Genomic DNA, 14,209 nt, shown 5'->3' on the forward strand with positions numbered 1-14,209 from the left:
AGTATAATTTAATTTATAAGTCCTAAAAATCAAAACGCGTTTTTACGGTAATATAACTTCGTTTTCGTTCTTTGATAGATTGTTATTAATAGAATTTTAACTCTTATCTGGTCCGGCGTCGTCTGACAGACTATACGCCAAATAATGAACTAATTCTCATTAGTTACTGGGACCGCCTACAGGATTGGCGTTCCAGCTAATCCTCCCCCTCTCAGTCAACAACTGATAGCCATATATTTATGCCCAAACTGGATTAGTTTTTTAGAAGTTCTGGCAGAAGTTACTTATGCCGTAGTCTCTCAGACGACGCCGGACCGTTTGTATAAGATTTTGTGTGCGACAAACTTTTGTAAAATATAGCCGGGCCTTCGAAAAGAGTGTGTTTAGGAGACTCTAGTTATGAAGAAACTCTATTAAAATGATATGATGAGTCACAAAGACAATATGACAATCTGCCAAACAAATGCGTTGTGAAATATACTTTAAAAAAATTTAAACATACGTGAAATATACTTTACAACTTTACTGGTACAATACTTGCAATTCCTGTACAACCAGAACACGCCTATGGAGATATTCTTATCCTAGAGTTCTTATCCTAGTTAAAGACAACGTTATGTCCTAGTTAGATATTTTTAATGCCATGTTTTTTAAGCGAATATATTAAAAGTTGTCATATATGATATGTCATTCTATTCAGAGTGTGAGTGTCATTTTCTGTCGAATAAAGTAAAAAAAAACAACACGTGACCTAAAATCAATAATAGATTATATAATTACAAAACAAAGTAACAACATAAAAATTAATGATGTAAGAACCCTAAGGGGCACCGGACACCACTCAGATCATTACCTTTTAAGATCAAAAATTCCAAATTGTTGTCAGAGAACAGACCTGAGTATCAAGAACCGCCACAGCCAGAAATAAACATTGAAGGAGAGGAAATTTACGTGGATACCAACAAAATAAAGACCGCTATAATGTCTTTAAAGAATGGAAGAGCATGTGGCCCAGAGGGAGTATATGCGGAACTCATAAAATCTGGAAGCAAAAAACTGTTTAGAATGTTAACAAACATAGTTAACCAGTGCTTAAATGGCCAGCCAGTACCTGAACAGTGGAAAAAAGCATATATCTCCTCTATATATAAAAAGGGATCAAGGAAGGATCCCAATAACTACAGGGGAATTTCGGTCACCAGCACTATGAGTCGCCTCTATGGAAGGATACTGAGGAACTTAATTGAAGAGGAATACTCCAGCTACGAAGAAGAAGAGCAGAATGGTTTCAGAAGCGGAAGATCATGTACAGATAATATCTTTGCATTGAAACAGATCATCGAGAAGAAATCTGCAATGAACCAGGAAGTTCATATAACATTCATCGATCTACAAAAAGCATATGATACAGTGCCAATAATAAAATTATGGGAAGTATTGCACTAATCAAGAATTAACGCCAGCTCTGATAAAAGCTGTACAAAATCTTTACCATGGAGGAAAATCACAAATAAAAACGGTCAACGGTCTCTCAGAGGAAATTTCTATCACTAAAGGGCTCCGACAGGGTTGTTGTATATCCCCAACACTATTTAAAATTTATATTGCCAAGGCCTTACATCTATGGTTAAGAAAATGTAACGGAATGCGTATAGAACTAAATGACATATGCCTATACACCTTGCAATTTGCAGACGACCAGGCCATAATTGCAAATGACAAAGATGACATGGAATATATGGTGCGGAAAATAATTGAAGAATATGCTAAATGGGGTCTCACAGTAAATACAGAAAAAACAAAATACCTTCCAATTGGAGCTAATACAGAAAATCTTATTTTAGACAATAATATGGAAATTAGGGCATGTGAAAATTACAGGTACCTGGGATCGATATTTACAGGAGATGGAACGGACGATAGAGAAATAAACAACAGAGTAATACAGGCACGAAGAGTTATCAGATGCATAAATGGCATTCTATGGAGCACTGAAATTACAAAAAACAGGAAATATAATATATAGAGACACTAGTTAAAAGCATATTACTCTATGGATGTGAAACATGGCGACTCACTGAAAGGAATAAAAGGAAATTAGAGACAACAGAAATGGACGCGATTAGAAGAGCAATGAGAATTTCACGGAGGGATAAGATCAGAAATGAAGACATTAGACAACAGATGGGAATAGAGGGAACAATAGTAAATGATATAGAACAAAAACAATTAATATGGTACGGCGACGTTCAGAGAATGCACAATGAAAGAATTCCAAAACAAGTCATTCATTGGATACCACCTGATAAACGAAAGAGAGGACGTCCCAAGAAAACATGGATGGAAGGAATAAGAAGGTCGATGAGCGAGAAAAATCTGACCGAAGATCGATGGGAAAATCGCACAGGGTGGAAGTTAGGCATCGGACAACGTCGTAGGACATTCTGACCCGAATTTATATATATAAAGTAAAAAAAATACAGGGGGTGTCATTTAAAAATCAAAAATTGTAGTAATTTCGGTGAAACAGGAAGTGACTGAAAACAATTAAATACGTCAATCAATCCTGATTTATGTTATAATATAACGTACCAAATCTCGTGTTTTGCTCTGAAGAAATAAAAATGTTATATAAGCGAGCCACTTTTGATAAACACCCGGTATAAATAATATTGATTTTACTTATTTTTGTTATTTAGTAGTATAATTACCTAGTTTATAACTTCTACTATTTGTTTCTCAATTTGATTATAATTAACTAAAAACTATTTAGTAACCTATTTTAAAATTAAAATGTGTCGTATATTGATAGAAACCCACCTAGGCCTCTATATACACAGTCTTCTAAATTAAAGGTAATTATCAATAACATTGATTTGACATATTTATAGCAGCACTTTGTTTTACTCAAACAATATTATTTCCAGAAAGACACCCTGTATAAATTATAGAAACATATGTAGAATTTCCGTTCTAATTTCTCCTACACAAATATTATTGTAAAATCCCAAAATGACACTCACAAACATTAACGGCTACAGCTACAAATATTTTTAGCTTTATTAGATCATTTTCTTGTTGTAAACAAGCGTTATATTTCGCTGTCACAAGAACCGTCTTAAAATTTTAAATGCCTCTCATATTTCTAACAATATTTGCTAGGCCTGTCCGAATTATTAAATATTATAAATATCTGATGACCTACAAAGCTGAAAGGACTGAAGATTTAGTATTATATTAAAATTATTCGTTTGATTAAAACACTTTCACAACTCTTTACTAAGCAGCATCTTTTCATAATTCACATTAATCATAAAAGTTATGGGATGCTTTAAGCCAAATGCCAAAAATACGAATTTTTTCATTCATGTGACTAAATTTAAAGTTTTCTGGTGAGTTATATATACTACAAATACGTCGTCGAGTTTCTTAAGCGTAGATCATTAAAAATTGATTCTACAGATCGCGCTCACTAGCAGAACTGACTGATATTTTAGAGATAATTAACTCTAATTAAAATCAATAGATAAATGAACAAATTTAAGCAGTGGCGCATCTAGAGATCTCTAAATGCGCCACTATAATTCAAAATTATTCAAACAATTGATTATATTATCTATTGATTATACAGGGTGACACATTTCTCTTAAAAAATATTCTATACAGTCTGACAACCCAATGAAGGGAGGTCGAAAGAATGCGAGCAAAAAAGACTGCAACAAAGGGGATTTTTATTAAACAATAATTACTCAACTTATTGCAAGTTAATAAAAATATCAAGAATAAAGAATAGAGACATAAAAATAATACATTGCTTAAAATAAAAAATAAGTTAATCAAGTCGTATAATTTTTTTTTAATCAGCTGCACCTAGGTATACAAAATTTTATCCCGCATTTTGAAGAGAAAATCCAGAAATAAAAAATAAAAACGTAATCAACATTGAAAATACATTTTGGGAGGTTGACCAGTACATGGAAGAAGTGAAACCTCTAATTATTCAAACTGATAATGACAGCAGTGATGATGATTCCGACACCGACACTGACGATGAAAGTGATAAAGAAAATTAGACTCTTATATGTACAGGGTGTTTCATAGACCTAGTATTTGTTTTTTGTTTTTTATTTCATATAGTTAAGTACTTACATTACCAAAGAGACATTTATAATTTAGAGTTTAGGTTTCGACCGTTCATAGTTTATTATAATACATATTATAAAAAATGACAGCGATCTTTATTTCATAGCCATCGCTGACGCCATTTTTATTCGGTATTAGATTATAATTTAAAAAGATAGTGTTCTCAACAATTTCAACCAAATTAGTAAAATCAATAGTAAAAAAGTATCCTGGTAATTTCTTAATCTACACATAATTTCATACTACATCAGGTAATTTCATATAAAACATCACGACAATATCCTCTTTTTTAACAACAATAAACATGGTTTAACGCCTCTTCACAGTCGGCATATAGCGTTATCACAAGGTCTAAACGTACCGTCCATTATTGCGTATATAGTGGGATAATTTGAACATTTAATTAAAACTTGTTAGTGGCAATGACGTCCTGACTCATGTAATTTATGCCGCTCTAAATGAAAGAAAAGTAGTAAATTACGAAGTTCGTAAATTATGATTCTTTCTTTCTGTGCGTTTGTAAATGAGAGCGGGCGGAATGTGGAATTATATCTGGAAATTGTGTTTTGTTTATGAATGAAATTATGTGACCACCTCCGTTGGATTCTCCATTACATATAAAATTTAATATTTCTTACTAATATATTTTTTTTTCAAACGTCATAAAAGTATTAACTCGGACTAACGTGTATACTCTGTTTTTTTTCTCAGGTAAGATTTCGACAGACGATGACAGAAGAAAAGCAGATGTCGTCCCATACCAATCTATTTATTTTACTAAAAAAAGTTTCTAATAATTTTTAAGTTATCTATGGATGGGTTTAAATATAAATCCGTCATGCGTCGTGTCTTGTTGTTTTTAACCAGTTTTATTGGTTTATTTAAAAAATTACAGATCGTATTTCAATTTTATTGGTTTGACGGAACGATGAACGACAAACGGACGCCGATGCGTATGAACTCGCCTTTAGATTTTTGTCATTTTTGACGCTTGTCAAAGTCTTGCCAAATTATAGGTTATAATTTTGTGTCAACTTTTGTTAAATACCCTGCGTTTTGGAAGATGATGCATTTTGATTCGTATTATTACGTGTGTTTTGTGTCTTTTGAAGTCAAGTGGAGGAAAAATTGAGTGAAAATTAACTGTAGACCCAGAGCACAGTTTATGGTTAATACTCGCTGCCCAGGCAGAAAGTCTTATACACCAATGAAGTTGCCATCGATAAAGTTTGTATACCATTTCGTCGTAGATAAGTGCATCTCGTATATGGTAGAAGGATCAAACTAAACACATACTAAAAACTGGAGTAGCTGTAAAATATCGACATCACACGATAGGTAAATAATGGATTTTAGTACTGCAGAAAAATAATGTCAAAAGGTACTGGTTTAAAAAAATTAAGATTAAAGTTAATTAATCAACCTTTAAGGTATAAAATTTGGTAGGTGTTATTATTAATAAAATAGTTTGTTTTATTTACCTGTGTTGTTTTATTTATTCCTGTGGAATATTACAAATTTGTATTTGTACATAAGTTATATTGATAAATATAATCATAAATGCGGGTAGTTTCATAAAGCTTGAAAGTAAATAATAGTTCTTTTTTATTTTTTTTGGTATGTAGTGTCTTGTTCTTGTTTGTTTCTATTAACACATACCGTTTTTATTAAATAAAATAACTCGATTACATTTTTTCAGTTTTATACAGTTTTTTTCACAATATTTTGAAGTAATCACTTGTCATCTTGTCAATCAAATTTTAAATATTTCCTGCTATGCGTTCCAGTTGTACCAACTTATTTCTTTGTAAAATAAAATAAACTACTTTGAAATTAAAATGACACACACATCTATCACTGTCAAGGATCTGCTCGTTGGACAGACTATAGGTAAAAGTGTTGATAAATAATTGTTTTTCATCTTAACATGCTCATTGTCATTCTCCTGATTTAGGTGACAGAAAAGGATCATCAAATCAAATTGAATTTTATATTTTTTTCATCCCAGGACCGATAGTAAAATATACCTATATTTTATGGATACCTTCCTAAATATCAACGAGATGAGCTATCGGAAGAAAGGGACCATAGTACAAAACAGAAAGGTGGTCTTTTTTCTTTCCACTTAGGATTTTGAAATTATTATATACTGTTGTCGTGTTCGGCATTATGCTCTGAGAAATATAGATAAACAAACAACAGATATAAAGCATCCCAGAGGAAAAGAGAGGCAATACCTGTACTCTCTCTGATATTTGTGAAAGTTACGGCAAAGTATTGTTGTAAATATCATCTTTTGATCGACCTGAAAACTTCGAGCAAAAGATGACACTTTCAACAATACCCTGACAGATATCAGAGACGATACAGGTTTTTCCTCTCTTTTCCCCCTGGAATACTTTTTAATTTATTATTCTTTGTTTATCTAGATTTCGCAGAGCACTATGAACGAACTCAGCTTGTATGTTTGAAATAATCGTCCAGTTGGTTTAAAAATGATGATCGATGACATTTCCCATATAATTTTACTTTGAAAATTATGATATATAGCCAAAGAATATACCTAGCTAGAAAAAGAATGGACTCTGCCATACTGAAAAATGGTCCTACAGATGTGGCGCCATCTATTGAGTAGGGCTTGTTTTAAATGGATCGAAGCGCGGGCTTTTTAAATGAGAGGATTTATTGAATTTTTCTCTAAAATAATTAAATTTGATTATTAAATCTTATTTTTTACACGAATTCAACAATACTAATAACAAGTATCGTTGTGATGTGTAAAAATAAGATTAACAGTATAATTTATACAATTATTAAATCAAATTAAAGCCAAACATGTGTAAATATTATTTATTATTTAAAGTTTTTATTTATAAGTCAAATATTTAAACATCGTTTATTATAATAAAACAAGACCAACGTAATACGCCCAAAGTTTTGTAAATGGAGTAAATATAAATAGGTACTTAAATGATAGCAAAAATAAAAGACTTACATTATATTTTTAGGGCCACAAACAAAAGGAATTGTCTAATAAAAACACATATATAACAAATTATAGTTTGAAAAACGTTTTGATAATCATTTTTGATAATATTATGATTGGCGCTATATAAAAAAAATCTGATTGAACGCCATCTGGCAATAACTAGTAGCAACTTCTTAACCTAAAAATTAATTGCACTGCCACCTAGCGCCCGAGGCTGGAACTATTTTATTTGAAATTTCCGTGGAAACGGTGGAACCGCTTTTGCTATTTCACTTTCCGGCCCCTGTGTATATCTTCATTTCTAAGCCATCTATGACGCCATTTCTTTCAGTTTTGTTATAATTAATTTTGTCTCTTGATTTACTTGTAACATTATTCTTTTAATTTTATTAATTTATTGTGGTTCCCGCCATGCGTGACAATCTAGTCCGTAGTTCCTACAAGCGATATTGGGGGCGCTAGTAGCAGTAGACTTGTCAACAGTGTCAAATTTAAACGTCAATTTCACTTTCCAATATTTAGCAAGGCGCTCGCACTTCTTGTATGTGTGTTTTGTGGTTTCCACCGTACAGCACTTGAGACGTAAAAATCAAATCAGCTTTGTCACGACCTCGTCCATTAGGTTGCATATCTTCCCAATTCTTTCAATCAACGGTAATATGAAAAGAACAACTATTGAAAGTAAGTTCTTAGTAAAGACATTTTTTATAAATACATATTTTTTTATTGGACATTTCACTCTGTATAAAAGTAAGTAATTTAAAAGAAAACGCAATTTTTTCCGTGACTATATTATCTTGAGTTCTACTACGCAACAGCGGCTATTACGGCTGCTATTTCCCTTATGCCCTTATCTATTAGGGGAAAAAGAAGAAAGGGACTCGCTATGTGGAGACTTCGCCCTTTTTCCCTTTCTACACAGGCCGTAATTTCTGGCAGTTCTGTTATGTCTCACGCAACAACTGAGGCGGTTGCAGGTTGGTATAATCGAAAATTGCCCATTTCTAGGGGAGAAAAACATCAAGCGTTGGACATTTAAAGACATAAATTATGATTGGAAAGGGTAGTTAGAAAAACAATTTCTCGACACGCTTTGGAAATTAACTAATTAATTATTACTGGAAATAGATTGTGTTGTACATAAAATTCAAAAGTAATTGTTTAACATTTAAAAACGGTAAATTGAAAATAACTAAATAAGAAATAATAAGCCAACAATATATTTTTATTCTTTTCAATACCTTTTTCTATGACCGATTAATGACTTATCCACGAAAAAGGTAATTTTCAAAATAAAATAGTTTTGTGATAAATTTCTTCATTGAGAGTCTTGCAAATTGTCGCTTCTATGAAATAAAGTATGTAAATAAAGTATATGTAGTAAAGTGGCATGGAGAAATACATGCATTAAAAATCAATAATTACACTGAAAAAAAGGATCTCTCAGTCGAAATGAATATGACTTTGACCCAAAAGATTGGCGCTTTTCAATAGGGCCAAGCACGACGTTTCTTTGCCCAAAGCATTAACTATCTTTTCATAAGCTTTAAAAAATTACTTTAGAGAATAGAGGAATCTATCTGTCCAAAGTATTTCACTCTTGACCCAAAATGAATATGCAAAGAAGTTCTTGCTACAAGAACAATAGTCTCTTTGATTCGTGCAAAAATTCTTGATTGAAATGGGACCATTTCTTGATTAAAGAGACACTTTTCTTAAACCAATAGCGAATACTATTGACTCAACTAAAATTTATTTTGATCTAAGAGAAGTCTATACATCATATACAGGCATATTATGAGGTATATTATTCTCTGATAAACTTAGGTTTTCCTGGTCTGTAGTAAGTAAAGTGATATTATTTTCCTCGATAGTAGTTATTTCTGCTTCTTCACTACTTGGTATTTTTTGGGGTGGTTCATCACTCTACAAATTACAAAAAAATGTTACATCACGATTAATCAAAGTAAAGCAAATAAATTATTAAAATTAGAAGCTTTGGTCACATTTTGAATTTTTTAATACGGCGACTTTTGTAATTATTTGCATAAAAAAATCGATACCTATATTCTTATTCTATCTATAGTCACGCATGCATTATCTAAACAGGTGCATTAGGCAAATCAATGCTCTAATTTCCATTTTTTCAGAAACTCCTTTAAAGAATCCATATATCCTAAAATTTGTCCATAAAAAATGACAAATGCATGTTAATAACGATCACTAATTTGTTATACGATATGCGTTTAAAAAGTGGAAAATTCCAAGCAACAAAACCCGTGCGTACTATGATGTGCGATCTATGACTACTGATCGGACTGCTGACTGACTGTATATTGTATATACCGTCCTTCGTCATCGTCTTTGCGTGTCGTTATTATTTTTCATCAAAAGAGTATTTAGCTATTGGAAAAATGGCCATGTTTCTTGAATGAAGTACTTCCTAGCGTATTTTTCTTATTATCTTAAAACAAAGTAACTTGCACTGGGTTGAATGAAAATAGATTGAAGAGAAATTTTCGAATTTTTCAAGAGAACCAGTTTTCTTGAGTTAAGAGAGTTTTTCTTCAGGCAAAATATTTTCTTTTACGCTAAAATAAATTCTCTTACCACTAATTTTTTTTTTCAAGATCGATGACGACTTTAGTTCAAGTCTATCTTTTTTATCAGTGTAACCTAACCAACCCTAACCTAACCCCACTAATAAACAACATTTTTTCAAACAGAATCAATAAATGTTATAATTCAATTGACCACTCCACAAAAAAGCAACAAAAATGTTCAATGTTAAAAAACAAATTTAATATATAAAATACCATACTGCTGGTTATACATAGAGCAAACGTCACAATATCTAGAAAATAGAATCAAGGGCCATAAATATGACAAAAAAAAATAAAACGGCCTTAGAGAAACCATGAGACTTGAACAATGAATTCTTCTTTTAATAATAACGAAGATATCGTATAATTTCAACCAAAATGTGATATCCTGTACTTATTTAATTTTACCTTTCATAGATGCAATAGACATTATCTGCATAGTGCAGTTCCAAAAATATTTTACTGGCTGCTTTTACTAGCGAATACCCCCTCCCCCCTTGTTCTTCTACATTTCCACTACATTCTGCCATTTCTATGCAGATCTGTAAAGATATCCAAACCTTACTAGGTTTTAAATATACTCTCCTCAATATAATACTGTTTTTTTTTAAATCTAACATTTTCTTGTGGTATTTTTTTTCAAAAACATAGAAAAATGTGTTGTTGTAATGTCCTATTGTCGAAATTCCATCCAGAATCTTTTTGGAAACCCCGTATAGCGTCGCGACGATTGAGTGGTGGGAGAGTGACCTCGTCTCGCTTGTCCCTTTAAATTTTCGTAACTTTTTTGCGGGAAATTTGAAATAGACTATTATTAAAACTTGCCTGTATAGCTTATAAATAGTTACTGTATGGGTAAAGAAATAAATAGAAACGAAAGAAAAAAATGAGTTTTTCTAAATATTATATAAAATAAATTATAATTAGAAACATATTTGTCCGGGGGAATAAAGATAATAAAAGCAATATTTTGTATATCGTTGGTAAACAAGATAAAGTGACCAAGTCGATTTGTAAGAAGTGTTTTATTTACTTGTATTTTTTTTACATATGGACTTGAACAAGTGTAATATTACAATGAACACACAAAAGATCTATAAGGTCGCGGTGATTAACTCCCCTCCACTCTACAATATCACAATGTGGAGTTTATGTACAAAAAAACTCAATTTTGAGTTGCTCAATTTTTTTTGTAAAAATATATTACAAGCTTCTAACCATGTCTTCGATCTATGGATTACATTTAGTTTAATAACATAATTATATAGTATATTTCTATAAAAATACTTTTCAGGATCCTTTGGAAACGAGTGAAATATTATGTTTGTGCACAACAATGAAATGTTATGTTTAAGCACACACATTGCCACCATCTCGTCTTTTCCTGCTACTCGTGTCCTGTTCAGTATTTATATTTAACAATTAATTACAAATTAGTACGCAACAAAAACGATACTAAAATTAAACCTTAAAAACTCTCAAAACGATAATATATCGAAAAACTCTGAAACACACACTTTAAAAAGGCAACAATGCAAGAAAACAACTAATCAGATTTGTTTATGTTTAAGCCTGATTAGCACAGCTGATTAGCGTTCTAAAATCATAGGTTAGAATAAATAAAATACGCCGTTGTCAGATTTTATCGTTTATCTTTGAAATCGATCAACTTAGTCATTCGGTTTCTTTGATATTATCAGTAAATTACGAAAAAAGAACCTAAACCAACATAAACTAAAAATTTACATTTCCGTATTAACATACGTTACTTATTATATTCTTCTTATATTATTAATTTATTTTCAGAAAATCTTGTTTATTTTTCATAGAAATATACTTGGCAACAGACAAAATGGGACTTGATGGGACCTTTAAATTTTAATATATCTGCGTCTCTCGCGAAATTCGTCTTCTTTGTTCACTGTCGTCTCTTGTCTTGGTAAACCCTTGTCTTATCTACTCTTTGCTATTGTCGAAATTCCATCCAGAATCTTTTGGAAACCCCCGTATAGCGTCGCGACGATCAAACGGTGGGGGAGTGCTATCGACGCCACGTTTCGCGCTTCTGTACTTCCCTCCTCAGTCGTCACGCGAGGTTTTCATTAAAAGAAAGGCGGCCGTGACTGCGGCCCTACCGGCGTATACGATTCTCGGTTGTTTTTATTGTAAACACGAACGCGGCAAATTTAAATCGAAGAAAAACATAGATTCTTTTGATTGTGTTTTTATAGATGGTTATTCGCGAAATATACTGTGCTCAAAAATGAATTTATTCAAGGCTGATCGTAGTTTGGTATAACATATTACTAATGATTATCAAGAAAAAATATTAGAATGGAAATTGTTAATACATTTGGAAATTTTCTTTCAAGATGGGTTTGGATGTTTTCTCTTGGTTTTGGAATAGTAGGTGAGTGTCTAAATTTTGGGTTATTGTGTATAATTTCTTATTTGAAAATTTATAAAATTAATTTTAAAATTGCATCCTCAAATTTCAAAAAGCAAACTCAAATTTGAAGACCCTTTAGTATACATTACTAAGTGAGTGTTATTTGTGAAAATCTTGTTTTTTTATTCCAATACTTTTGTTTTCTTTCATTAGCAGGAGTTCCTTTCTAACATAACATATTTCGAATGTAACAATTTCATACTCGCTTGTTTATTGAAGAAAATGTAAAACATATTTTTTCCCCAAAATTGTTTTTAATATCATTAAAAACAAGTTCTGGTCGCATTCGCCTACCGAGGCTTTGGTACTTAGACTAAAGAGGTTTCGTACAAATTTTTAGGTAATAATTAAAAATTAATAGCAATAAAACACTAAATCACCACAATACACCAAAACATTTTTACTTTTGCACTGGACGCGCGTTTCGCTAACGCTAACCATGTTAGCATCATCAGAAGATCTCTGAAGATCAAGCAGCGTTAAAAGCGATCAACTCAGTATCAATCAATTCGAAGTTGGCCAAAGAATGCATAGAGAAGCCGAATAAATTAGGCAAAGAAAACAAAATCCTCCTACTCTGGGTGCCTGCTTACCATGGGATAGAAGGCAATGAAAAAGCAAATGATCGAGATAGAAAAGGAGCGAACACTCCACTAACTGGACTAGAACCGTTCTGTTTCCCAAGTGGTAACTAATTAAAAGCGGAACTCAAGAACTGGGAAGACTCCATCCGCAACCTGGAATAGGAATTTTACAACGGTCTAAGACACTCGAAGATGTTTCTGAGGGCTTACTACCAAGAAAAATCAAAGATCTCCTGGATTTAAGTCACTGATATTGGAGATGGAGCACTACCCTCTGTAAAACCGTCCCAGATACTGGCTTTTGTCAAAGCCCAGAGACTGATGAATTATAACTCAAAAAGGGGGACACAATAGATCTGTAAGTTCGCAATGATTAACCCCCCTCCCACTCATTCTAAATTCTAAATCATCAGAAGATGATTAAAACTGTTCAACTTCAGTTTTAACCATTTGCTGATGATGCTAACATGGTTAGCGAAACGCGCGTCCAGTGCAAAAGTAAATGTGACTTAGTGTTTTATTGCTGTTGAAACACCAAAGGTACCAACCCCCAACTGTAATAAAAATTAATAATTAAACTTGTTTAAAAATGATAAGAAATAAAATATTTTTTTTTTATAAATTAAAATTAATAAAAATAATTAAAAGTTTAATTAAGTTTTTGCTAATGAAGCCCTTTCTTAAGATACCCCACATGACACTGTTTTTTTTCGTTATAATTTTAAATACCGGGTGCGTCTCAAAAGTGGCTCACTCCTATAACTTTTTTATTTTTTCAGATAAAAAAACGAGTTTTGGTGTGCCAGTATATGACATAAATTAGGATTGACTGACGTATTCAATTGTTTTTGGTCACTTCCTGTTTCACCGGAAATGACTACAACTTTTGATTTTTAAATGACACCCTCGGTATTTTTTTACTTTATTTTTTTTGATAGAAAATGGCATTCTGAATAGAATTACATATCATATGTCAACTTTTGACATGCTCGCTTAATAAAAAATTGTATTTTAAAATTCAATCTAGAGTGCCATGGCTATGTTAAAAACACTAATTCTTTATCAAGGAGCATTGGAAAAATAGGTTTGATCGTCTAATGTTTTTAGTGTCTTGTCCTGACCAGTTAGAAAATACTCAAATCGTATTTTTCATCATCTCAATGTTTTCAAATGGAACGAGGGTGGCTCATTAGCATATTTGGAAAAAGCATTTTTTTACGAATAATTTGATACCCCACACTTGGTATTTCGAGTCAAATTTTTATTACGAACCGCAAGTTATAATTTCAAAAAAACCATATACCAAAATGTCAAAAGTTGACATATGATATGTCATTCTATTCAGAGTATTATTTTCTATTGAATAAAGTAAAAAAAATACCGAGGGTGCTATTTAAAAATCAAAAGTCGTAGTAATTTCCGGTGAAACAGGAAGTGGCCG

At 31.9% G+C, this 14,209-nt stretch overlaps 2 protein-coding genes across 2 annotated transcripts in view; both read left to right on the forward strand.

Annotated features, from left to right (window-relative positions):
- Window positions 1-981: 981 nt before the first annotated feature.
- Window positions 982-4,073, forward strand: LOC115876544. Its single transcript, XM_030892356.1, has 2 exons — window positions 982-1,368; window positions 3,963-4,073. The coding sequence occupies exons 1-2, from the start codon at window positions 982-984 to the stop codon at window positions 4,071-4,073; spliced, it is 498 nt and encodes a 165-aa protein (XP_030748216.1).
- A 7,727-nt stretch (window positions 4,074-11,800) lies between these two features.
- Window positions 11,801-14,209, forward strand: part of LOC115876432 — a 40,244-nt gene continuing 37,835 nt past the window's right edge. The window contains exon 1 of the mRNA XM_030892204.1: window positions 11,801-12,145. Within this exon, the coding sequence (XP_030748064.1) occupies window positions 12,070-12,145 (76 nt within the window). The 5' untranslated portion in view covers window positions 11,801-12,069. The remainder of the gene's footprint in view (window positions 12,146-14,209) is intronic.

Source organism: Sitophilus oryzae, unplaced genomic scaffold (genome assembly GCF_002938485.1).
Source record: "Sitophilus oryzae breed Bouriz unplaced genomic scaffold, Soryzae_2.0 scaffold_1436_pilon_pilon, whole genome shotgun sequence".
In the NCBI taxonomy this organism is placed as follows: domain Eukaryota; kingdom Metazoa; phylum Arthropoda; class Insecta; order Coleoptera; family Curculionidae; genus Sitophilus; species Sitophilus oryzae.

What these genes read in the sequence shown, in the direction of transcription:
- LOC115876544 (XM_030892356.1), top strand. Translation starts at nt 982, where the DNA reads ATGTCTTTAAAGAATGGAAGAGCATGTGGCCCAGAGGGAGTATATGCG. An exon ending in AATCTGCAATGAACCAGGAA is followed by an intron (nt 1,369 to 3,962) that starts GTTCATATAACA and finishes ACATTTTGGGAG; the next exon opens with GTTGACCAGTACATGGAAGA.